The sequence below is a fragment of the Anticarsia gemmatalis genome, chromosome 2, assembly GCF_050436995.1.
Source record: "Anticarsia gemmatalis isolate Benzon Research Colony breed Stoneville strain chromosome 2, ilAntGemm2 primary, whole genome shotgun sequence".
NCBI lineage: Eukaryota > Metazoa > Arthropoda > Insecta > Lepidoptera > Erebidae > Anticarsia > Anticarsia gemmatalis.
The window spans coordinates 2,299,306-2,325,050 of record NC_134746.1 but is presented as its reverse complement, the minus strand read 5'-3'; the positions used below and the strand labels follow the sequence as shown (position 1 = coordinate 2,325,050).

General features: G+C 38.1%; 6 protein-coding genes across 8 annotated transcripts in view; 3 read left to right on the top strand and 3 right to left on the bottom strand.

Moving 5' to 3' along the window:
• The window catches only part of LOC142979188 (diacylglycerol kinase eta), a 181,020-nt gene extending 177,753 nt beyond the window's left edge, over positions 1-3,267 (bottom strand). For both annotated transcript variants that reach the window (XM_076123986.1, XM_076123993.1), the window contains exon 1: positions 3,013-3,267. In XM_076123986.1, the coding sequence (XP_075980101.1) occupies positions 3,013-3,150 (138 nt within the window). In that variant the 5' untranslated portion in view covers positions 3,151-3,267. The remainder of the gene's footprint in view (positions 1-3,012) is intronic.
• Positions 1-5,350, top strand: part of LOC142979204 (tubulin beta-4B chain-like) — a 66,705-nt gene extending 61,355 nt beyond the window's left edge. Inside the window, exons 1-2 of one of the 2 annotated variants that reach the window (XM_076124014.1) lie at positions 3,808-3,946; positions 4,067-5,350. In XM_076124014.1, coding sequence (XP_075980129.1) covers positions 3,890-3,946; positions 4,067-5,350 — 1,341 coding nt within the window. In that variant the 5' untranslated portion in view covers positions 3,808-3,889. Of the gene's footprint in view, positions 1-3,807; positions 3,947-4,066 lie in introns of those variants that run through there. The other variant, XM_076124022.1, reaches the window with a different exon arrangement.
• A 1,506-nt stretch (positions 5,351-6,856) lies between these two features.
• Positions 6,857-9,286, top strand: LOC142979179 (tubulin beta-4B chain). The gene is made up of 2 exons (XM_076123973.1): positions 6,857-7,078; positions 7,891-9,286. The coding sequence occupies exons 1-2, from the start codon at positions 7,022-7,024 to the stop codon at positions 9,163-9,165; spliced, it is 1,332 nt and encodes a 443-aa protein (XP_075980088.1). The 5' UTR covers positions 6,857-7,021; the 3' UTR covers positions 9,166-9,286.
• Positions 9,287-10,756: 1,470 nt separating this feature from the next.
• LOC142979170 (tubulin beta chain-like) lies at positions 10,757-12,473 on the top strand. The gene is made up of 2 exons (XM_076123962.1): positions 10,757-10,954; positions 11,140-12,473. The coding sequence occupies exons 1-2, from the start codon at positions 10,898-10,900 to the stop codon at positions 12,427-12,429; spliced, it is 1,347 nt and encodes a 448-aa protein (XP_075980077.1). The 5' UTR covers positions 10,757-10,897; the 3' UTR covers positions 12,430-12,473.
• Positions 12,474-12,565: 92 nt separating this feature from the next.
• Positions 12,566-22,720, bottom strand: Alg9 (alpha-1,2-mannosyltransferase Alg9). Its single transcript, XM_076123950.1, has 9 exons — positions 22,499-22,720; positions 21,303-21,469; positions 20,747-20,933; positions 20,176-20,375; positions 19,543-19,820; positions 19,078-19,235; positions 17,948-18,132; positions 17,309-17,530; positions 12,566-16,637 (listed from the first exon to the last, which is right to left on the bottom strand). The coding sequence occupies exons 1-9, from the start codon at positions 22,591-22,593 to the stop codon at positions 16,351-16,353; spliced, it is 1,779 nt and encodes a 592-aa protein (XP_075980065.1). The 5' UTR covers positions 22,594-22,720; the 3' UTR covers positions 12,566-16,350.
• A 347-nt stretch (positions 22,721-23,067) lies between these two features.
• LOC142979155 (pre-rRNA-processing protein TSR2 homolog) lies at positions 23,068-25,519 on the bottom strand. The gene is made up of 4 exons (XM_076123939.1): positions 25,298-25,519; positions 24,804-24,939; positions 24,303-24,439; positions 23,068-24,139 (listed from the first exon to the last, which is right to left on the bottom strand). The coding sequence occupies exons 1-4, from the start codon at positions 25,400-25,402 to the stop codon at positions 23,963-23,965; spliced, it is 555 nt and encodes a 184-aa protein (XP_075980054.1). The 5' UTR covers positions 25,403-25,519; the 3' UTR covers positions 23,068-23,962.
• Between the last annotated feature and the right edge of the window lie 226 nt (positions 25,520-25,745).

Below are 25,745 nucleotides of genomic sequence, written 5' to 3'. Positions count from 1 at the left end.
GAATACTAAGATTCACTATATATTTGATCTACGAGTAAAGGTATTGTTAAGTTATCTTATCTTGTTCTTTAAGATGTTATCAATTTATCTAATGCATTTGTAGTTTAGATTTCTTTGGCCTACTGCTGGTTTTTGAGATTTGTATGACTGTGTTTGATATCAATAACTGGATGGTTTGCAATAAACTACCTATGAACTGCATCTAAGGAATGTAAAATCCTTAATATATAGTTATCTGACTGCTATTTTTCGTCTCCTTATGTCGTTTTAACAATGTCTTAGTTGAAATTCTTTAACTGTCGTGGTCTAAACACATAAAACTAAAATACTAAATAAGTCTTAACGAAATTACAATTTTAAAGTTACGATACCTTGTCTGTTGCAAGACGTTTGATCGAGTAACACCTATCATGGTCACTGGCTTACTAAATATGTAGCTGGTAAGCGTCGTCTTCTTGTGGTGCGAGTTCCTACGCCTACTCTCTATTTACTTCACTATTTTATATTTTGTAATTATTACAATGAAGTTATCCGTAAAATTAAAATAAAATTCTTATCGAGTTTGAGATGCGTTTAGCAATTTCTTTTTTTTTATAATGACCCACTCTACGTTTTAAATGTTATTGAAATCCGTTCAATAGTTTTTTCGTGAAAGAGTTACTAACGTACAAACTTATAAAGCCATCTTAACAAACTTTCGCAATGATTATATTAGTAAAATGTCTAAATTGGTTTATCGCATTTAAAATATTAGTAGGTTATCCAAGTTGATTTATCTATCTCATATTTTAAGCTGAAAAAGTTTCCGATCACTATAATTATTCTATTCTTCTCAGTAAGGCATAGAATAGTGTTGGTTACTAAGCAACTGCTATTATTTCTAGAGAAACCTATCTTCGTACACCAAGGTCGTAGCCGAGTGATTGTTGACAATGCTTAATGGGTGCTACATGTAACGTATCGGATTACTGAGTGAGCAGTCAGTGCAACGAACCGAATCTACTACACGGCTTTCTGCGAATCTCTTGAGAATGGGATATGCTATAGAATCTATAGATAGATGTATAAGGACAAAATTTGTTTATACGATTTATATAAATAGTATTTTTAACTCATTAATGTCCTATGGTTGGTCTTTTCCCGGAATTAGTTAGGCCTTGAGTCCACCAAGCTAGCCAAATGCGGGTTGGGGACTTTGCATATTATTATATTCAAGAACTATTCTAAAGAACTTTCAGGCATTTGAGAATGAGGAATAATTATCACTTGTTCCAACGGTGAAGGAAAAACATCATGATTCAACCTTGTATGCCTGAGAGTTCTTTAGAACAGTTAGGGTTAGGCAGAGATAAATGCTACCTGGTAAGATCCTTAAAAAATCGCTTTTATTTTTGGTTTTACTCACAGAATTATTATTTTTTGGCCTTTTTTATTTTACCAGCAAATACTCCAGCATATCTCCACCTCAAGGATTCATAACATTCAAGGCACTATAGTCATAAGTACCTCGGTGCAAACACGCTAAAGTGGGACAGTGTAAAGATTGACAGCCACCGGACGTCCGCGGCCGGACGCCGTGTAATGTAGGGTGTGTATGACACGCCGTGAATGTGAGACTGTATCGCAACTGTCAAATGTGTCAGAGTGACAGTTGTATAGTTTCGTGAGGGAGGTGATAGCGTAAGATTTTGGGAGAGAAATGTATTGACGATGATGTAAGAGGTAAATAGGACCGATAGACAGAAATATTTCAATGGTATATTTATTTTTTTGCAAATATACGTGTATGCATGTATAGATAACTTAGAGAAAATAACTGTTTTGTTGTTTGTAAACAGAGTGGCGCATGGTTAAATATTTTTTTTTTTTTTTAAACCTAGTCACCTATATTTGACTCTGTATTAGCAATATTTACTAACAAGCATTTAAAATCATGAGTGCTTTTATCGTTTACTAATAATCACAGATACATAAATCCATAAAAAAGGTTCAGCGTTTTAGTCGTGGAATCATAGTACATCGAAGACAGTAGGATATTTTTTGTACAACAATGATAGATAACAACTTTTGGATTAAGGTGTAAAGCCATGATCGGCAAAAAATATATTCCATTTGAAATAAACATTATATTTCAATATATAAATATTATATCATAACAGAGACTTTAGTAGCTTGGTTTCCAATTAATATCACTCGCATTATTATTCCCGCAATACTCAACTGACAACGTAGTTTATAAAAAAAATTCAGTGAAAAATTTTTCATTCGTGAAAGCAATCCATTAGTAGTCTAGTTAGTTAAATGGGTAACAACATTTGTATGCAAATATTGGACATCGGCACGGGTCGATAGCATCGAACAAGGCAACGCCAATTAGCAATTAACTTCTTTATACAAAGTGCCAACTTTTTAAATACCTAATTTCATTAATGTTGTTAATCACCTTGATTAGGGACCCTATTACTTTTTTCACTTATTTTTTTCTTATATAGCTGTTGTCTTCCACCGTTATTCGTAAATGAAAGCTTTAATACCTACAAAATAATAGTCGACTATAATTTTTATTTAGGCAATCACGATGATCCAATATTTTACCGCCAAAACTATTCAGCATTATTCTAATATGATATCTCCGTGAATTAAAATATAAACATTTTAAACAAAAACGTACGAAACAATGACATTTATCAGCGGGAGCGTTGAACCACCTGTCGGACGAGCAAAGATCAATATTTATGAAGGATCATATTTATCCTGCACAAAATCATTGTCACCTTAGCTCCCCTCCAGGGCTCCGTGGACCTAAATAGGTCAAACTCCACATCTCATTACTTGAGTACACAAAATTAAATGTCGTTGCTAAACAAACATTATAAGTTGAAAAATTGATCTTCGAAAATTGGAGCGGCCCGGGCACATGTAGCTCCCCCCGCCCTACCTCCAGTTTGACAGTTGGCACGCCCTACCTTACAACAACAGAATATGATGCATGCTGACTGAAGGTGCACTCACCAGTCTACCGACGCACTTGCTTGTTGATATCCTCCGCAAGAGCTGCTTCCTCTCCGTGTCATTGTCACTGTCCGTGCTGTCCTCGCAATAACCTGCTTTTTTATCTTCCACTGGCGCATTCCCGCCGGCCACTGACATCACTCCACGGGCGTTCGCACACACCACACACAGCGCACATCAAATACAACTACATCATACAGGATAAACTAATAATTTACATTGTATAAACGAATCGCTACCTCGGTGACATTTCAAGCGAACGCCATGACAATAGTGACAGTACGCCGCCGCTGAAAACAAAACAACCCTGAAAACGTTACAGCGACTTCTAGCGGAGTTTTCACGAACTCTTTCGTGTAACGGACAATATATGAGAAAGAATGGCCCGCTGAAAACGTCGCAGCGCTGCTATTTCTATTTTTGTTCGCTAGGTGGCGTTCGACTCAAGAGTGGAATATAATTACTTTCGTTGAATGTATTTCAGTATTATCCAAATTTTAATGTTTATAAAAATGTACGATAAGTGCCGTGCACCTTATTTTACAAAATACAAGATGAGGCACAAAAAAAATACCAAATAGTGTAAAAAATAACCATCCTGGTTATACAGAATTACTGGCCGGAAGAAAGATCAGAGTTTTCTGCAGTATATTCTAGAATAATTTCAAAATTTCTACGTAATGACATTTCCCTAGAGATGGATCATTTTACTGAAATCCAACGTACAATGCGCACGGAGTGACTTGCGTATAGATTTTTTTTTTATATTTTTTTTACTTAGTTTTAAGCTTAATGTTAAGCTTTTTTGTGAAAAGATTTGGATAATTTTACGATAAATTGACAAGTATTTTTATCTTCTACACGATAAATTATCAAGATGAGGGAGATCATTAATCTTCAGGTCGGTTCGTGCGGAAACCAGATTGGCGGAAAGGTTAGTAAAGAACAGCATAATATGAACTCTCGAGATCCGTATAAATGCAGCATATTGTCACTGAGCCCTCATGTCAGTATACAGTTCCTCAGTCCTTATTCGTTATTTATTTGTCTGCAGTTCTGGGAGGTGATATCCGACGAGCACGGCATCGACCCCAGCGGTTGCTACCACGGCGACTCTGATCTCCAACTAGAACGCATCAACGTGTACTACAATGAGGCGTCCGGCGGCAAGTACGTCCCGCGCACGGTCCTGGTCGATCTCAAGCCTGCCACCATGGATGCCGTGCGATCCGGACCCTTCGGAGCTCTCTACCGCCCCGATAACTTTGTCTACGGACAGAACGGTGCAGCCAACAACTGGGCGAGAGGCCACTACACCGAAGGAGTAGAAATCATTGAATCCTGCCTAGACGTCGTCAGAAGAGAAGCTGAAGGCTGTGATTGTCTTCAAGGCTTCCAAATCGCCCACTCGCTCGGTGGCGGCACCGGGTCCGGCCTAGGCACGCTTCTCGTCAACAGGATTCGCGAGGAGTACCCCGACCGAATCATCCTGACCTTCTCTGTATTCCCAAGTCCCCGGGTGTCGGACTGCGTAGTGGAGCCGTACAACACCACGCTTGCAGTGAATCAGCTGGTGGAGAACACTGACCACACGTTCTGTCTCGACAACGAGGCCCTGTACGATATTTGCTTCAGAACTTTGAAGCTAACGACGCCTACGTATGGTGACTTGAATCACTTGATCTGCGCTACCATGTCCGGGATCACGACGTGTCTACGATTCCCTGGACAGTTGAACGCAGATTTAAGGAAGCTAGCGGTCAACATGGTACCGTTCCCCAGACTACACTTCTACACTCCTGGCTTCGCGCCGCTGACGTCACGAGGTGCCCAACAGTACAGAGCACTGACAGTTCCAGAGTTAACGCTACAGATGTTCGACGCAAAGAACATGATGGTTGCTTGTGACCCTCGACAAGGCAGATACCTAACAGTAGCCACGATATTCAGAGGTCGTATGTCAATGAAGGAAGTAGACGAACAGCTAATGAATATCCAGAACAAGAACAGCACATATTTCGTGGAATGGATTCCCAACAATGTGAAGATTGCAGTGTGCGACATTCCGCCGCGAGGGTTGAAAATGGCGTCTACTTTCATTGGCAACACGACGGCAATCCAGAGTATATTCAAAAGGGTATCTGAACAGTTCGTGGCGATGTTTGGAAAGAGGGCGTTCGTACACTGGTACACTGGTGAAGGTATGGATGAGCTAGAGTTCACTGAGGCAGAGAGCAACATGAGTGATCTGGTGTCAGAATACCAACAGTACCAGGACGCGACAGCAGACGACGAGGGAGAGTTCGACGAAGAAGCGGAAGGCGAGGGGTTAGAATAGCAATTAATTCGGTTATGTGTTTGTGTTGTCCATGTGTATGTCCAAATAAAACTAAAATCATAAACATATTTTCGTAATTTTATTTTATCCAAAAGGTTAAGTTTTGAGCTTTCTGAAATGCGTAGGGCACTCTGAAATGCGTAGGGCACTCTGAAATGCGTAGGGCACTCTGAAATGCGTAGGGCACTCTGAAATGCGTAGGGCACTCTGAAATGCGTAGGGCACTCTGAAATGCGTAGGGCACTCTAAATAGCTATTGGTCACTCTGAAAAGCCATTGGTCACTCTGAAAAGCCATTGGTCACTCTGAAAAGCCATTGGTCACTCTGAAATGAGTAGGGCACTCTGAAATGAGTAGGGCACTCTGAAAAGCCATTGGGCACTCTGAAAAGCCATTGGGCACTCTGAAAAGCCATTGGTCACTCTGAAGAGCCATTGGGCCCTCTGAAAAGCCATTGGTCACTCTGAAAAGCCATTGGTCACTCTCTTCTCCTATCTCTTATCGTATGGTTAGTGGTCAACCTAGCGTCAAAGTTGTTCAAGCCGCCCGAAGGCCTTTGACGTGGCTTAACGACTGTTATCTTAATCGACAACAACCGGGACCGACTTTTAACTTGCACTCCGAAGCACGGAGACACCCAGTTCAAATACCACTATGCGGTCACCCATCTATGGAATGACCGCAGCAACGGTTGCTTCACCCACAGATCGTTTACCGACCGGTGAGCGCAAATGGCTATGGGCGCGCCTCAATTGGTCACTCTGAAAAGCTATTGGTCACTCTGAAATGCATAAAAATTTTGGAAAGCAAAGTAGGAACTTAAGTACTTTTAATTATTAATTGTTGCTCTGAAATGCACTGTAATTGTTGCTCTGAAATGCACTGTTCGCCCTAAATAATTTTGCACACTTCAGGTACAGTGCTGTACTAAAATATCTAATCACATTGCATCTCTCTTACACATACTTAACTGCTCTATATTTTGAATAGCATATTGGTTTTTTGCAAAGCTGCTGATCAATCACAATTTTAAAAGCAAACTGTCTGTGACTGTAGTAATTAAATTAATATGTTGTGTACCGTGAAGTTTTCAAATCTGTGATGAAACTACGTAATGCATTATCATACAAAATTTTATGTAGCATAGTGAAATAGTTTAAATATCTTCGCGTTGTTTTCCACGATCTATGTATAGTTTTTCTATATTGATTAAACAAGGTTTACTTCTTAACTTAATTATTTTGTAGCTATTGGTAAAGACCTGTAATTAGCCATCTGTGTGCAATCAGCAATGTAATTTCTATATTTAAGATTATAAGCTGTTGGTCTTCCTAACATATAAATAAACTATAAAAAAATAATAATAACTGGTAGCGAACTCGTGCCGTAATAAAAACAGTGACTAAAACCTACTTTGAGAATAAAGGAGGTTTACTTCAAAACCCTGGCCACAATGTCTCAAGGTGACAGCTATTCAAATTTCGATACAAAATCTCGAATCCATACCGAAGAATGTAGGCATCTCATTATTCACGAAAATTCCGTGTACAATGCACATGTTGTAAACTATATTTTTTTATAGATTTTTTTATCACCTTTTAATGCAAAATTAATCCGAAGTGAACATTTGATAGTAGTTTTTAAGGGCTAAATTCTTTGTGCTTGATCAAAATGAGGGAAATCGTCCACATCCAGGCCGGGCAGTGTGGTAACCAGATCGGAGCTAAGGTAACGTATCACACAAGGACAATACGGTAGTTACAGAGTCGAATGAGGTTGATCACGTAGATCAGTATATCATGTTTCGTTTTGTGAAAGGCGCTCAACACCTGTCACGCATTCGCGCTATATTTTCGCTATGGTATAGTACTGGTAGTACTATAGTAGAAGTCTAAACTGTACGACAAACAGGCCGTTAGGCCCTTCTCCCATTACGATACTTGTAGGGTACGATACTCGAGTATAATACTAGTTGGATACATGTTCGCTACCCGATGCTCGCATATTATGCAACTTAAAAGTTACTAAATTCATCATTTGTGCAAACTCGTTTTTTGTAGACTGACGTTATGTCGAGCGACTCCAGTGACGATGAAGCTCTTGCAGTTTTTTTGTTCTCAATTTCTCACAGTTTCTATAGCACCTAGGAGCTGTGAGGAACTGAGGAACTACCTATATTATCAAATGTTAGATTCTGTCAAACTTGAAACGTGGTGGAACTATATAGTTCCGCGAACATGTTTCCTGAACATAGTTCCAATTAGGAAATGAATGATTCCATGTTCAATCCGCTCCCGAACATGTTAAGCGCATGTCTACGCGAGACGCGACGCACAAGCGACCAACACGGCGGGTATCGCGAGACTAGTCGCGAACGCGTAGAATACCAGTATCGTAATGTGAGAGTCTCCATACAAATGTATGTGAGATACTTCGTGGCGACTAGTCTCCGAGACTAGAGTCGCGCGGGCGTATCGTAATGGGAGAAGGGCTTTAGTTCTGTAATATTGTTGGTTGTAACTCGACTGTTCTTTTTACAGTTCTGGGAGGTGATCTCTGACGAGCATGGCATCGACTCTACGGGAGCCTACAATGGAGACTCCGATCTGCAACTTGAACGTATCAATGTTTACTACAACGAGGCTTCTGGCGGCAAGTACGTCCCCCGTGCCGTACTGGTAGACCTCGAGCCCGGCACCATGGACTCCGTGCGCTCCGGACCCTTCGGACAAATCTTCCGCCCCGACAACTTCGTCTTCGGCCAATCCGGCGCAGGCAACAACTGGGCAAAAGGTCACTACACAGAGGGCGCTGAACTCGTTGACTCTGTCCTCGATGTCGTCAGAAAGGAAGCTGAAGGCTGCGACTGTCTGCAAGGCTTCCAACTCACACATTCGTTAGGAGGCGGCACCGGCTCTGGCATGGGAACCTTATTAATATCTAAGATCAGAGAAGAGTACCCCGATAGGATAATGAACACGTTCTCTGTAGTACCCAGTCCTAAAGTATCAGATACGGTCGTGGAGCCATACAACGCCACTTTGTCAGTGCATCAGTTAGTGGAAAATACAGATGAAACCTACTGCATAGACAACGAAGCGCTGTATGAGATTTGCTTCCGCACTCTGAAGCTAACGACTCCGACCTATGGAGATTTGAATCACTTGGTATCTGCGACAATGTCCGGAGTGACTACTTGTCTAAGGTTCCCGGGACAACTGAATGCAGATCTGCGAAAACTGGCTGTGAATATGGTGCCGTTTCCACGATTGCACTTCTTCATGCCTGGTTTCGCGCCGCTTACGTCTCGTGGCAGCCAGCAGTACCGAGCACTCACAGTACCGGAGCTCACGCAACAAATGTTCGATGCGAAGAACATGATGGCGGCGTGTGACCCTCGCCACGGGAGGTACCTCACAGTCGCCGCTGTGTTCCGCGGCCGTATGTCCATGAAGGAGGTGGACGAACAGATGCTCAATATCCAAAACAAAAACAGCACTTACTTTGTCGAATGGATCCCGAACAACGTGAAGACTGCCGTCTGCGATATACCTCCGCGAGGTTTGAAAATGTCAGCTACGTTTATTGGTAATACGACTGCTATCCAGGAGTTGTTCAAGAGGATTTCTGAGCAGTTCACTGCTATGTTTAGAAGGAAAGCTTTCTTACATTGGTATACTGGTGAAGGAATGGATGAAATGGAATTTACTGAAGCGGAGAGTAACATGAATGACCTGGTGTCGGAGTACCAGCAGTATCAAGACGCGACGGCAGATGACGAAGGGGAATTCGACGAAGAAGTGGAGGAAGAGTGAATGTCCAATGTTTGTTTGTACAGTGTATTGTTCTGTCCATGTTCATGTTTAGTGTTAGGTGTAACTATTTGTTTGGATGTTTATTTTATTTGTTACAATAATAAACCGGTAACAAAAGAAATATGTTATATTATTTATTTTACTTAAGCTCAATTTTGTGCAATTTTCAAGGTAGTCTAGTTAAGAGATCTCTTAAATGCCTTCACACACTTGTCATAAATAAGAGGATTAATTTATATTATGTTCATAATATGAAAGAGAAGAGATACAGCTCCGCACAACACATGTCAAATAGTCCGCGCCACCTAACAGTTAACACTCAATGACATAACCTCGCAAGAGGTAACCTAGAGTCCTCGCAAATATATAAAAGAAAAATAATGAATTACGCGAATAACTTTTGAACTAGGAACTGAACTAAATTGGATAATCTGTCTAGACAAGGATAGTATTTGGATCGGGTGGGATCAAATCCTACGAGAATGGAAACAACGGGATAAAATATGTGACCCGGAAAACGTCGAGCCAGTCCGCTTGTTGTTTGTCATGCTCCTCATACAATCATCGTCACGAAATAACACAAACAAAATTGCCATCATCACCGAACAACAGTATGGCAAACAGTACGATAGGTTAAGGCTGCGTTTCCACCAGAGATGTGCGATGGAAATGTGTCGTGCGAGGATGTCTAGCTGTGCTGTGAAAATGTGTGGGTGTTTCCACCAAAGCTGTGCGATGAAAATGTGTCTACGAGGATGTGTAGCGGAGCTGTGAAAATACGCATTATGTGTGGTGCGAGGATGCGTTGCGAAGCTGTGAAATGTATCGACGGGGGTGCGGTGTAGTGGGAGCGGAGTAACGCGAACGCCTGCCTGCCGCTCACGTCTCACTTTGCTGTCGTTAGCGCTTGTAGTCGTACGCATGTCGTACGGTTGCGTGGCATAATGGACGAAAAATTAATTGATTCCGTGAAAAAGTAGCTCCGTATCTTCTGCTTCCATTTCTTCATCGCAAATTGTTAAATATAAAAGTATCTTCTTTTTCCAATTATCCATATCTATTTTACGCACTTCTACTTCCAACAAACTCCGTCTATGGACTGGCTGGTACAGTATGCGCAAACCTCGCAACACATCCTTCTCAACACATCCCTCGCACACATCCCTCGTACACATCCCTCGCACACATTCCTCGCTTGTTTTGTATGCGCAAAAATCTAGCTCCGCTGAGCCGTTTCCACCAGAGCTGTGCTGACCGAGGCGAGGTAAATGAAGCGATTCTATTGGTTCTTTACAAACACATCCCTCGCTACGCATCCTCGCACATCTCTGGTGGAAACGCAGCCTAATCACCGGTTTCTGAGGTACATTTAACGGAAGATTATCAATTCAATAGCCTAATTGGTTAAATAGTCATTCTACTATCACTGGGATGCTAGTAGCCATTTAGGTAATACACGACCTCCTAAAGTCCTTACCCAATGATAAACAAAGGGACCACTGCATCTCGCCCGAAGTCTCTTGTTTTTTCATAATATTGTTTTACCATGGTCATCTAGATTTAATCAACAAATCTATAATGCAACAAAACAAAACCCCTTTTAATTCATATTATGTTTATTATTCATAAGGAGTAGATGTAGTACTGAAACATAATTTTTGTATTTTAGTTAGTTTTTTATAAGTCCGTTGGTTATATTTTCTTTGTTTTTGGTAAATTCCCTGTATCGAAAATGAGAGAAATAGTTCACATTCAGGTCGGAAGATGTGGAAACCAGATTGGAGCGAAGGTTTGTACGATTTTAACTTTGTTTATAATTGTTGATCTTATTACCAAGAAGACGAAGGTAAATTCGTTTAGCAATTCAAGAATTTAAACCCTTTTAACTTAGTAAAAATCTTGCAGATTTTTTTCTGGACCTACAAATATACTTATTTGAAGCTTCTTTTTAACCACGGAATTTGTTGCTTACAGTTTTGGGAAGTAATCTCCGACGAACACGGCATCGACCCACAAGGTCATTACCACGGCGATTCCGATCTTCAACTAGAACGCATCAACGTGTACTACAACGAGGGAGCATGTGCGAAATACGTCCCAAGAGCTGTCCTCGTCGACCTCGAGCCCGGCACCATGGACGCCATACGATCCGGCTGCTTCGGGCAAATATTCCGTCCAGACAACATCGTGTACGGCATGACCGGCGCAGGGAACAACTGGGCTAAAGGATTCTACACCGAAGGAGCAGATCTTCTCGAAGCCATTCTAGATGTAGTGAGAAAAGAAGCCGAAGGCTGCGATTGCTTACAAGGCTTTCAAGTCATCCATTCACTTGGAGGAGGCACAGGATCTGGGTTGGGAACTTTACTATTAGCAAACTTGACTGAAGAGTATCCGGATAGAATTTCAGCCACGTTCTCGGTAGTACCAAGTCCTAAAGTATCTGATACTGTAGTGGAACCTTACAACGCGACGCTGGCTGTCAACCAGTTAATAGAGAACTCTACGCAGTCATACTGCATAGATAACGAAGCGTTATACGACATTTGCTTCAGGACGTTGAAACTAGTAACGCCTACGTATGGAGATTTGAACCATTTAGTATCGGCAACGATGTCTGGCATCACAACGTGCCTACGATTCCCGGGACAACTGAACGCTGATTTAAGGAAGCTAGCGGTGAACATGGTGCCATTCCCGCGGCTACATTTCTTCATGCCTGGATTTGCTCCGCTGACGTCACGGGGCAGCCAGCAGTACAGAGCATTGACAGTCCCAGAGCTGACACACCAGATGTTTGATGCGAAGAATATGATGGCAGCATGTGACCCGCGGCGGGGAAGATATCTGACTGTAGCGGCTGTGTTCCGAGGTCGTATGTCCATGAAGGAAGTGGACGAACAGATGCTAAACATCCAGAAGAAAAACAAGGACTTCTTCGTGGCATGGATACCGAATAACGTGAAAACTGCAGTCTGTGATATCCCTCCAAGGGGTTTGAAAATGTCTGCTACCTTTATAGGCAATACTACAGCTATACAAGAGTTGTTCAAGAGAATTTCGGAGCAGTATACGAGTATGTTCAGGAGGAAAGCGTTTCTTCATTGGTACGTCGGTGAGGGAATGGACGAAGCCGACTTTACTGAGGCAGATAATAACCTTAGTGACTTAATCTCGGAGTACCAGCAGTACCAAGATGCGACTGCTGATGGTGAGTTCGAGGATGAGCACGAGGATGAAGAGGTCGCGGCAGCTGATGAATAGTTCTTATTTATTTAATATTTAATTAATAAATTATTTGTATAGTTGTTTGGTCTTTTACTATAGTACCTTTTGTATGCTCACAAGACAAAACTCAAATCAAGTTCAATTAAACACGGGTAGTCTTATTCGTATCTTGCAAGCATGTATCCTAATCTATCAGATTTCAATGAAACTTTCTTCTATATCTATTATATCGATATCACAAGCAATATTTAAGCATTAAATAATAGTTTTCGTTTAGTTTGATATCCTAAAAAATAGAAATCAGAGCTTTTGTGAAATAATTTTAATAAAAAATATAGATCAATCACAAAACAACAGTTACATTACATCGAATGGCTTGTGTTTATAAAAATGCAAAATACAAATAAACATTCTAGCGAAGTTAATGTTCATTACATAATTCATATGATCTATGAACATTTGTAGTTCTTTGTAAGTCCTATTATGCTTATTCAGCTCAAATATTTTCAAAGAGACAGTTACTATGTCTGTCTGTCATACTTCAACTACTAAATTACGCAGCTGATTTTGGGTAAAGTTTAACAGTTGATTAGGCTAACACCTTGATGAAGGAAATATGTTTTTTTCACTAATAGAAATGCCCGAACAGCTTTATTTCAGTTTGTTTATATCTACAAAGAATTACAAATATTCATGAACGACAAGAAATACAATTTATCTCTCATTATATCAAATCAATTTTAATACCTATCGCAAATATCATTAGAGCCTTTCAGTAATTCGCAACATTTACATTCAGGGCCCCGTTCTTTTACAATAGGGGCCCCAAAGCTAGGGCCTTTAAAGTTAGGCGACAGTTACATCCACATGTAGCTCTGTTGCTAGGGCCCGTATTCCAGCGGAATTAATGCTTTGATTCGGTAAGACTGGGGCCCCATGAAGCATTCCGGGGCCCCTTTGACAAATATAACAAAATATCAGTAACAAATAAATAACATAATTATCATTATTTCAACTGTAATAAATTGTAATACAATATAAAAACTCGCAGTGTTTCGTAGCTAGTGCTTTCAATTACCTTAAATATCCTGTGCTAATATTCTATCTACTATCCGATCTCAGTAACAATTCTTACTAGAGATAGGTTTTAGGGCGTAAGTTATTCGCTAGATTGTCGAGACAAGATTGTGAAATTCGCGGCTTAATTACTGCATATGACGTCATACAAATTATCCACACAGCAGGTACTTTTTGTGGAGCAACGTTTTCAAATCTTATCAAGCAACAAGAACAACAAAAACATATTTATTGTTATGTTACCTATTACTTTAACGGTTGTATGCATAGAGGGCACGTAAAAAGTCGGTCGTGGTTGTTGTGGACCAAGATAATAGTCGTTAAGGCATGTCAAAGGAATTTCAGGCGGCTTGAACAACTTTGACACTAGATTGACCACTAACCACACGACAAAATGACAAAAGTGATCGTAGGGATACGTTAAGGCGCTGTCTCCACGGGCGAGAGAATCGCGACGAGTCCGCCCTTGTATCGTCGGACAATCTCCACGAACGATAATTCCGCCGCGTATCGTCGCGACTCGTAGCCCGCGTTTTCCTTGTTTAAAAAGCTTCTCGAAACAAGAGGCAACATTGAAAACAAATGACGCTGCATTTGACTCGCTGCTTGTCGCGGCCGACTAGCGACGATGTATTGACGTTTCGCACGCTCGTTGACACTCGTCGTATCGCGGCGATATTATCGCCGTGTGGAGACGGTTCCATAGAGAGTGTATAGAAATACGTGGCACGACGATAATATCGCCGCGATTCTCTCGCCCGTGGAGACAGCGCCTTATTTAGTACTTAAGTATCTAAATGTTTATTTTTCTCTGTGTTACTCCACGAAAAATAGCTGCATTGTGCATGAATCGAAACCGCTTGTGTATCTATCTGTGTTTCTACTTAATTCATAATACAAAAACTGGATAAGTACTAATTATTGTACTGTTACACCGATTCATTACCTAATGTAAGTAGTAGTGCCAATTCTATTGTAACTATATGTTTACGTCTCTTTCTAATACACGATGTAAGAAAAAGACAAACATACATTAATCAATTTTAGAAGTAAAAATCATTGTTGAGAATGTCCGATCGTTGCCTTAAATATTCTTTAACCAGTTTTGGAAGGTACGTTAAATCAACTCAACCAGCACTTAGCTAGCAAGGTTAAATAAGGTCAACGCATGTCATACTGAGAGAAGAGACCCATGCTCAGCAGTGATACAGTAAGTCCTGAACTCGCACTTGGCCAGCGTGGTGGACAAGGCCTAACACCTCTATTCCGGGAATCTCCTTGCCTCGTAATGGGACAGTAATTGATTAGATTATTATTTTTATAAGTTACAATAGAATCAGCATTATAGTATTGCGTAACACCGGCCTAAAAAGCCTTAGTTCAGCATCGGACAAAACAAATATTGATTATTTCTATATAACCATACATAAAACTCTCGACCTCGTTAATTATTGCACTAAATACTTATATTATTAATATCTAATTATATTATATATTAGGTGCATGTATTGTGTAAAGGATATCTATCAAATTGTACCGCTCTTTATATAAAAGTACTGATCAAAGGAATAAAAACGCTTTTTTTAAGTTTTATTTCTCATCTACTGATTTTTTACATGACGGTAAATTCATTTAATATTTATTGAAATAGGAATGTATCGACAAATCGATATGATTTCCTAAAGAAAATCCACAATAAAAGATGAAAACCTAATTAATAATACTCTGAATCATCAAAGTATCAATTATTTTGGCGACCTCATAAAAATATGGCTTACACATTTTGTGCTTTCGCCTTTTGAAATCCTAGATCAGGATGTTCGAAAGTTCGAAGAAAGCACAGGGTTGCAGATTAATTTTAATAATTATAATTAAGGTACAAAATAAATAATACGCTCTACAATACACACAATATCAAGCATTAAATTATGACTAGATCTGTAAAGATGGTATTACTATTCAGTACTCGTCAAAACATGTGATATGTTTTTGTTTTGATTCAAAACATAATGCTTATTATTTTGTCAAAAATAACTAGGCTTTGCTGTGGTTTCTCTGATTAGGACATAGTTTAACTTTACATACACCATAGCCTATATTTTAAATGATTAAATTGCTTTCAAATAGTGGTTTGAAAGATTATCCCTTACATGTCCAGAATCTTACAAAGTCTTTGTTACCCCCCAGAATTCTTTTTATTCTGTAGTTTCATAACTTTCTACTGTTTCTTTGTAAAATGTTCAGGTAAATTTAAGTTTTGTACCAAAATAAGCATAATGTTTTAGATCTTTTAGTTTTAGAGGACCGAATGCTGGTCTGGTTGTTCAATTTCATTAAGAAATCAATTAATTAAATTCTCATTCAATTAGTTTCTAAGTTTGCCAGACCAACTCAGTTCTTATTTGGTATAGTTTCTTTATAATTTATACATTTTTAGCTTACATTTTGGTTTACGCGATTACTAACTATAAATCACGGGTTCGACTCCCAAATAGGTCTTTATAATTGAGATAAAAACGATGCAAAAACCAGTGTTAAACTTTTTTCACTTACGTATTTTAGTAGACACAAGAGTGTCCTTTCTTATAGTCCGACAACTTTCGAGCCATGGATGCAAGATTCACCGCTGTCAGAAGTAAACTACTGTTACTAAATATACAATTTAGAAAATCAGTGAGTTAGTTTATAGGTTGGTAGCCAAAGCTCTATATTAAGTTGTCGGACTTTAATAGCACAATGCATAGGATACGAACCCGCGATATCTCAATCATAAATCCAACAGTTTATTCACCGAATCGCCAGTTAAAAAGATTTAAGTACATTTATTGTCAAGCTTATTCAAAATATAATCTAAAAACGTACAAAATCTACATTTACAGATCACACTAAGAATTTATTTTTCAATAAATATAAATTAGCAAACACTGTATTTTTACTTGACAACACTGGAACGTAGAAAGCCCTGAACACTTGGTGGGATTTATTCGCGTCGAGAATAGCAACACTGGCTACTGTTTCCCATGATTTTTGCTTGTGGTAATGTGGTTGGAGGAAGCTGGGGTTGCCAACGTCGGAGTCGACTAGGTAGTGACATTGCGAAGGAGTGAGATAGGTGCTGTTGTCTCCTTTGTTTTGGTCGTTGAAGTGGGCGTGTATTAGCCGGGTCGCTGCAAACAAAAGCATTTCTTGATGAAATGGTCAATTATTTGTACATGAGTGAAGATCAAGGGATCTTCAGTGTGGAAATAAAATTCATGAGTAAATCTATACTAATATAATAAAGCTGAAGAGTTTGTTTGTTTGTTTGTTTGTTTGTTTGAACGCGCTAATCTCAGGAACTACTGGTCCGATTTGAAAAATTCTTTCAGTGTTAGATAGCCCATTTATCGAGGAAGGCTATAGGCTATATAACATCACGCTACGGTCATTAGGAGCGGAGCAGCAACGAAAAATGTTATAAAAACGGGGAAAAATTTGACCCATTCTCTTAGGTGACGCAAGCGAAGTTGCGCGGGTCAGCTAGTAATAAATATATTACGAAAGATAGTAACACTAACGATATCATAAGTTTCAACGAATTGACGGATTCCGAGATTGCAAATAGGCAGACTGCTTATCTTAATAAAATACAGTACACAACATACTGTATTTTATTAAGATAAGCAGTTAATTCTATTTCGAAATTTCAGCTAACTGAAATTTATCGTGTACAAATAGAGCACTAGTTAAAAAACGCAGCTATTTTTCATAACCTTGCTATGAATATTTTTATTGACTTATGAAACCATGCAACATGACTATCTAGTTGACATTAATTAACTATTTCTAGGCTACATACCATTATGCGCATCAGAGAAAGGCGCAGGCATCTGTCCATTAAACTCGCTGCGTATAAACCTAGTGACGTAACCAGAAGGTAGGTGGAAGCTGGAAGGAGATCGATGCCACTCCTTGCCGAAGCACACGTTTATCTGAGAGTTGTCGGGCGCCGCCGGGAGATGGCGCAGTATCGTCATTGGGCCGTGGTAGTTCGTGTATAGGGCTGTGATGCGAGATATACCTAGAAAAGAAGTTATACAATATTTTTGAATAATTATTATTTCGTGCATATTTAATAAAAGAAAGAAGAGTTGTTGTCAGATAGTAAAAAACAAATTTACGTTTTCAAAAACATATTAAATTAGGCTATGTTCTCTGATAATTGATAGTCATATTTTGATGGCTTATGTGGCTTAAAGGTCTTTATTTAACTATCAAAGATTCAAAATTAGATTGCGAGTTAAATTATGTCCTATATACTTCCTTTTTTTTAAAGCTCTATTACAAAACAATCACAAAAGAAGATTAGTTTTGTGATTGTTTGTTTGTTCAGATGTTCAAAGAAAGCTCACAGGGTTTCAATTTGTAAATTCTACCTTTATGAGCAACCAAAAAGATTTATTTAAATCTTATGAAAATTGTCTTCTATTTCACTCACCTCCCACTCCAGCGACAAGCACACACATGATCATCAGAGGACCGGTATACGCTAGATAGTGTCGTCTCTCTCTCTCACGGCGCCAGCGGAACAGTTCTGTACCGACCGCAAATGTCATCTTTTGTAAACAGTCCAGCGCTATGGCTCCGGCCAGGATTATCATACTGTATACTGGGTAGAGGAATCTGAAAGAAAATGAGCAATATTTAGAATTTTAAGAAATTATAGTCCTTTTATTGGCTTTCGTGGTATGAGGTAAGAGTTAGTGTATGCGATCACGACGACTCGGGTTCGATTCCTGTCTCCGAAACAACATTGTTGACAACTTATTGAATACTAGCTGACCCGCGCAACTTCGCTTGCGTCACATAAGAGAGAATGGGACAGAATTTTCCACGTTTTTATAACACTTTTTACTGTTACTCTGCTCCTATTGGTCGTAGCGTGATGATATAAAATATGCTTTTTTTTTCACGAAAAATATTCTCAAAATTATTCATATCTTTTATTAAAACGAAATCGCGCTAAGGCATATCCGCCATTAAAACAGTTGCCATGACAACGGAATTTTGTTAATTCAATGTCATTATAATGTTGATTATTCGCGACTACGTTCGCCACCTGAATTTTCCCGGGAAATGCGTCATTTTCCTGGGATAAAAAGTAGCCTATGTCCTTTCTCGGGTATCAAAATATCTCCATACCAAATTTCATGCAAATTGATTCAGTAGTTTAGGCGTGATTGAGTAGCAGACAGACAGACAGACAGACAGACAGACAGACAGACAGACAGACAGACAGAGTTACTTTCGCATTTATAATATTAGTATGGATTGCAACAGCAACTCTGAGTTATTAAGCTTTGAGCTGTGTAAAACACACCCGGTAGTCTGAACAGCTGATACATTCGGGTGCAAAGGGCGATATTCAATTGAAAGGTTGGCTGGAGCCATTACCAAACTCCGAGATAAAATTTGAAAAGTCGAAATAGGCATACAGTTGCATTCTCATCACAAGCGTATAGGTATATTCATCGTTGTACGCATCACAGTATTGGTACTCAAAATATTTTAAAACATTTTAAAGACTATATTTTATTTCTAATGCTCTTAAAAGCGAGTATACATTACCTCTCTTCCTTATGCGGCTGTAACATGAACACAGCGAGCCAAAGCGCTAGCGGCATGAGGTCGAGCCAGTACGGGGCGCAGAACGAGGCGCGCGCCGTGGAGCGAGGAGCGATCACCGTGCACGCTAGCAGTTGTAGCGGACACGATAGTGCGTATACCTGCAACACGGTAAGATAAGATAATCATCATATTTAGTAGATACTTTCATGAACTTTTGATAGCTGGAAAATGTAAGTTTTAACAAAATATATTTTCAGGTTCTTTTCCTTTTTTCTACATAATAAAAACCTCAGTGCTCAATAAATATTTAAGGAAATAAAAGAATAGAATTACATTTTAGAAATAATTTGTATACGCATTTAGCGAACTTATTTCCATATCATTTAGACAAATTATAGATACTGTTATCATTTAACTCAAATCAACCACATGCATGGAAAAGCAAGGTATGTAAACAGTACTCACCCAAACAACATTAAAGTTGAGGAATCCATTCACAAAGTAATAAGTCCAGGGTTCGACTCCATACAACGAAGGTCCATGTTCAGTAAATATGTTATACAAGACTATGTTCAATGGAGCTATAGTCAGTTTGCCGTAATGCCATGAGTCTATGGCTATCGTCGGTAGCAGGATCAATATGAGGGCAATGACTGACCATTTAATGAAGTCGACAAACTGTCGTTTGATGAATAACATGTCGATCGCTATTGGTACGCCTAGGAGGGCTGTGAATGGCCAACCTGTAAAAATAATAGATTTATTAGCTAGTGATAAATAAGATAAAGTAATTAAAGTAACAGAGATATTATGTGAGCTTTTTCATATTAAACAGTACAAGCTTACAGTATTCACCAAAACACTGGTATGTTACGTTATACAAAAATATGACCTATTAAGTTTAATGATAACTGGTTTTAAGTTTGTAGTTCACTGTTAGAAACTATTAAGAAAAGTTTAATATACCCTAGTCTGACCTATATATAGAAAATCATGAATTCCTAATTTCGAGATCTATTTAGTAGTATACACCTTGGTAGTAAGACATACAAATTTGCGTGAAATTTGGGAGTACATAATAGTAAAAGTAGAACTTACTCATTATAGCCGAGGCAGCAGTTAGCAACACAGCAGGCGGGTATCTCTTCCGCCACCAGCAAGCGAGCGCAGCGCTGGCTAAAGCACTGCTCCACGCGGATGGCAACATGGCCGCACTAGATGTGAACATGCCTGCCGCGGGAAGAGTCAGCGCGAGCCATACTCGACCTACGTGTACACCGAATTCGTGGCATACTGCCCTGTGATAAAAATAAATAGGAATTAGTTTCTGAATTAAAAAGTTTTAAGGGTAGCAAAATCAGTTTTTTTTTGTAAATCAGATGAAATGATGTCACTCTATAACTGAAAATATTACAAAGATATACATTTGCGACTGTGATTCCTGCTCCTAATTTATACAGCTGGGTTACTCAAAATTGGTGGCTTGACAGAGTGAAGCACTTAAATTTTAATTTATTATTTGTTTATGTAAAACATAAACTTACAAACTACAGATTTATATCAAATTCATTCGACATTTCAAGGTATTAATAACAAATACTTAGTTGAAGAGTTCATCTAGCTATGAGCTATGCCTATTCATAAGTAACAACTGATAAATATTACTTACTTATAAAACATAAGTTCAGCGCAAGCACTGAGCACAGCTAAAAGCACCCTTAGTGCGTAGAACACAGAGACTGGAGTCATGAACCATGAGAGTATCTTGGCAGGAACTGCAAACAGCCACAGTGGGATGTAAGACCGGATTGCATACACTGGACTGTATTCCCATGTTTGAAGACCAGTGCCATATACTGGAAAAGATAGAAATATGTTTGAGTAAGTATTTGAATAACTTGTTATGCAATTTGTTAGCATTATACATAAGACCTGTAGCTGCTGTACAACTCCTAAACATGTTAGATGATGCCAAAACATGATCTCAAAAACAAATAAATTAAGTAACCTAGTTAGTTGCCTGATTAGTATTTATGGCAATAGGCTTGCCCCCTCTTGGATAGGATTTAGATTGATAATAGAGTCTCTACCTATACTTTTGAGTATAAATAACAGACATAATATTAATAGTAGAAAACAGTTACTCAATTAATATACATATCCCAGGAAAATAGATAGACACTATACAATTATAATAAGTTTAATACTGTCCTTGTTGTACTCACCTAAATAGTGCAAAGGTTCCCAATAATTAAATGTCTCATCACAATCAGCTACATGACCGTAATACGCAGACAGAATGCGTGCCCCCAACAGCAGTACTAAGGCAACCGCACCACCAGGGTATGCTATACTTCGTAGATCTGATGGAGCATTCGTCACAAGGAACTCCCTGCAATAAAAGTGTAAATTGAGTTGATGGCATTGAGTTAAGCGCATCAGGGAGAACACTTTAGGAACACACAAACAAGTATGAACAAAAGATAAAGAAAAACTTTATTTTTATTTTTACAACCATGTAAAAACAGGATCTATGGGCCTTTTGTCTCATGTAAGGGTAAAACTAATAAGGAATGATGGCAAGGTGTATCAGACAGTTGAAGTAATACTGTTTTAGGGCCATTTCTAAATCAACAATTCATTGACACAAAAAAATACACTGATATATATTATTTAATAATAGGTCCATTAAGTGATTTATGTCCAATTTAACGAGTGTACTAAATACCTATCTCACATAAATTTTAAAGAACATGGGAACAGCTGTTCTTTAGAAATATATTCTAAAACTTATATTTACATACTCAACTTAAAGAAGTAATAAATTTAATTATGGGCTCCATCTTTTATTTGATTGGATTCCTACTGAATACTAATATATTCGCTTGGCCTTTGTTCCAAACTATGTTGGAGTCGGCTTCCAGTCTCACCGGATGTAGCTGGATACCAGTGTTTTACATGGAGCGACCTACCATGGAGCATCCTACTGAATACTAATAAATAACCAAAACATCAGCAGAAGCTGTAGCATTTATTTTTAAAGTGTTATTTTACTGACTTCTCTATGCTATTAAACAGATACAACAGAATTTATGTACTAATAACTTAGGCTGCCACTGGCACTGAGTAATCACCAAAAAAGTTAGCACTCAAATCAAAAATATTTTTTGTTAGTAGCATCATGCTTAATTATCTGCAGCGGACGGACTTTACCTTTGTTTGAATACGGAAACGCCTGGATAAGCGCCAAACTGAAGTACCAGCAACAAATTAGAGCATTGATGAGCCAAAATAAAAAAAATATTATAACCTATAAATGATGCCAAGTGTTTTTATACCACAGTACATTAAAGCAAGTTTAAAAATAAATAGAAGACACTAATAAGCGTTTCTATTAATAATAAATGTGCAAATAACTCACCCTTCGTTCCATTTTCGCTTTCCTTTGCTAAAACTTGTACCCCTTTTCGCTCCATTTTTATTGTGTATGCTCCGTTGTCTCGCCGTCAACGGCATTTTCGATAGATTATGTATTACCTAAACCATTTAAAGCACCACGTAATATGTGATTAATTCGCGTAAATGCGAATTTATTTTCAGAAATAGTTTACATACGCATCATCTGCGCAAGCCACAAAATGACACTGACATTATTCAAAGAGCTGATGTGTAGTATTTCGTTTATTATCCCGTTGTGGCGTTTCTATTATTTCGTTCAAAAACTATATAATTTTTTATAGGAATAAAGGTTTTAGATCATAGACCTGTAGGAATTGGCATTAATGTAAGTAATTTAAATTAACCACTTACTTGTCTTTAAGTAGTTCATATGAGTATAATAAAAATTAAAATAAGTTAAGCGGAAGGATCATTTCTTACTAGTCTAACAGTCTTTTTCAGTTTATTTATCTACAAACATGTATCTGTCTGTAAACTGATATAATAATTTTAATAATTTTAACAAAGAGTGAAATGAAAAAAACACGTACGTAATATTAACATTTATATATTTAATTTGACAAAAATATAAATACATTGTCAGTACAACACAACAGTCACTCAAACTACCTACAAAGGTATCCATACATTTCTTGTAGCCTAAAATTAACTACTGGGTACAATAGAGAAAGCTACTATCATTCCAATAAGAATACTCAAGTAGAATATCAAACCGAATGCACAGTATCCACTATACAAGACCGAACCAGTAGAAAAATGAAGATATTTATTCAATTTTTGATTAATGATAAGAAACTCTGTAGGTACCACGAGAAAAAAGTACCTAACATTAAACAAAAATTGGCTGGCGAAGCTGTTAAAAATTATGCAGTGGATACTGGCCACTTTCATCATAACATTATTAAGCACAGATAATATTTTTCCCGCCAAACTTACAAACGCATTTTTTAATGCAAATTAATAAGCAGCCAGCAAAACTATTTTCTTTGCTTTGTAAATAAATATTTAGGTATTAAACCTACTGGGGTTTCGCTAACGATAAATAGTGTATTACATGATGATTGATAACTTGATACAATTAAACATCAGGGCCCTATTCTTATAATATTGGAAGATTGTAAAACTATCAAGTTCTATAATGAGCTGCTCTTAACTAACGTATTTCATAATTATTAACGTCTAAAGTGTATTTAATTATCCAGAGACTAATATAAGTGAAGTGTAGATATGTAACAATTATTACTAATACACAACTATTTTTTTTTTCTAAACAGATATGTTTGCAAAATGAGTTAATATTGCATTCAAATTCGTGAAGTTAACATTGAAATACAGATTATACAATGTAGAATATTAAATCGTAATACTAATATAATTAGAGCAGCTCAAATGAGAACAAAAATTTGACTATAAATGAATGTTGGATTTATTTCCTCCTCCGTGTCCGCACAACTGTCCAGCCCGGTTCCATTTCATCCTCATCCATGGGCTCAGGGTCTTGATGTCCATTGGAAGACGTAGCTGCACCACCATTTGGGTGATTGTTAGGACCATCTTCCTCTCCACTGCTACTTGTGGTGTCATCATCTGGGTTGCCGTGACACTAAAAAGAATTTAAAAAATTATTAATATTTTTTTAACAATAAATATGTAACCATTGTTAAAACAAAAAAATATGTTTAATTTTGCTAATACATGCATAGACTGGGATTAGAAGGTTAAATACAGAAGCATGGGTAAGATTTTTATAGGATAGAAATACTCACTTGTGGAGGTACTGACTCGTGTATTGGTTGACTAAGCCACTTCTGACACTTTGGCATTGCTTCAATTCTAGCTCGGAGCTCATCATGACGCCCCTCTTTCAGTAGGCCGAGGTATAGCAGCAGAAGACTTGCTACTTCTGAAAATTTACAAAGATAATATTAGTGAACAACTGACCTACCCAAATTAATTTTTCCACTTGATTCATGACTTCAATATGTGGTCTTTGTGAGATGATACTGCCTTATATGTAAACAGAATTTCAGTAAACCAAGTTCAATGGTGAAGGTCTATATTTTATTCCAATTGTGGACAGTGTGGACCTACACCCAAGTTGTTTATCAGTAATAAAATATTACAAAGACCACATATTGAAATTGTATAGCCATGTATATAATGTATTTAATAAGGCCTCAACTCAGGAAAGTATTCTAGCAAAGGACTGTTTGCTCATAACATAAATTATTATGCATGGTAGTATTATTTCAGGTGGCATTATTTACCTTTTGGTGAATCATCATGGCACACTGTCTCGAACTCCTCATCCATGAGATCTTCTATGACTTCCTTGAGATCATCTCTGTCTACGACATTCTCAACGCAGTACCGTGCCAGGTACACTGACATTAATTGTGCCGTCTGAAACAACCACGAAATAATACAAGTGAAGTAGGTTTAAAAAATGTGTAAACAGTACGCTTTTTAAGTGCCGTGATTGTGGTCTAAGGAAGCCGGTAACACATTTAAATTTATATATTCTTCTTTAGGCTGCAAGACGTATGCTTTTGCTTCAGAGTTTAATAAATCAGATAAGTGCGACTCCGCAGCTGTGCCCAAAATTTCGGCCGAAAAATAAATGTTGTTTTTTTAGTAGTAACTAAGAGTACAGCATTAAAAAGATGTAAATTATGAATTTGGTAATTATTTTGCCAATTCAATGTAAAAGAGGTATAAGTTATATGAGCTAAATATACGTAAACAATATATTATTCTCTACCTTTTCGCCTCCAGGCGCTCCCATTCCATGTTCAACGGCCAGCTGTAAAGCTGTCCAGTTGTTAAGCACTAAATCAACAATCGGTTTGAAATCGTCGTACAACATTTTGTCTTAATTTCACTTTACACTTATTTTAAAATACAAAAATTGGAAGATCGCACATTTTTATAACCTCTTGAAATACGACATTAGCGTATTTTTTATGATGTAGATTAAAAAAATAATCGATTAGCAAGTTAACCTTTCCGTTCAGGAATGGGCAGTTTTATGGCTTCTGATTGATGATTTACCTAGACCGAGTTCAAAGGGAACAACTACATAAAAAAACTTTACGAGTGCAATTAAAAACAAGTGCTCAGCAATTTCTTAATGTTTCTTGTATTGTTCACCAAGTTAAACTAAGTATTACAAAAATGGACTGTAAAATTTAATTTCCGAACGAATAAGG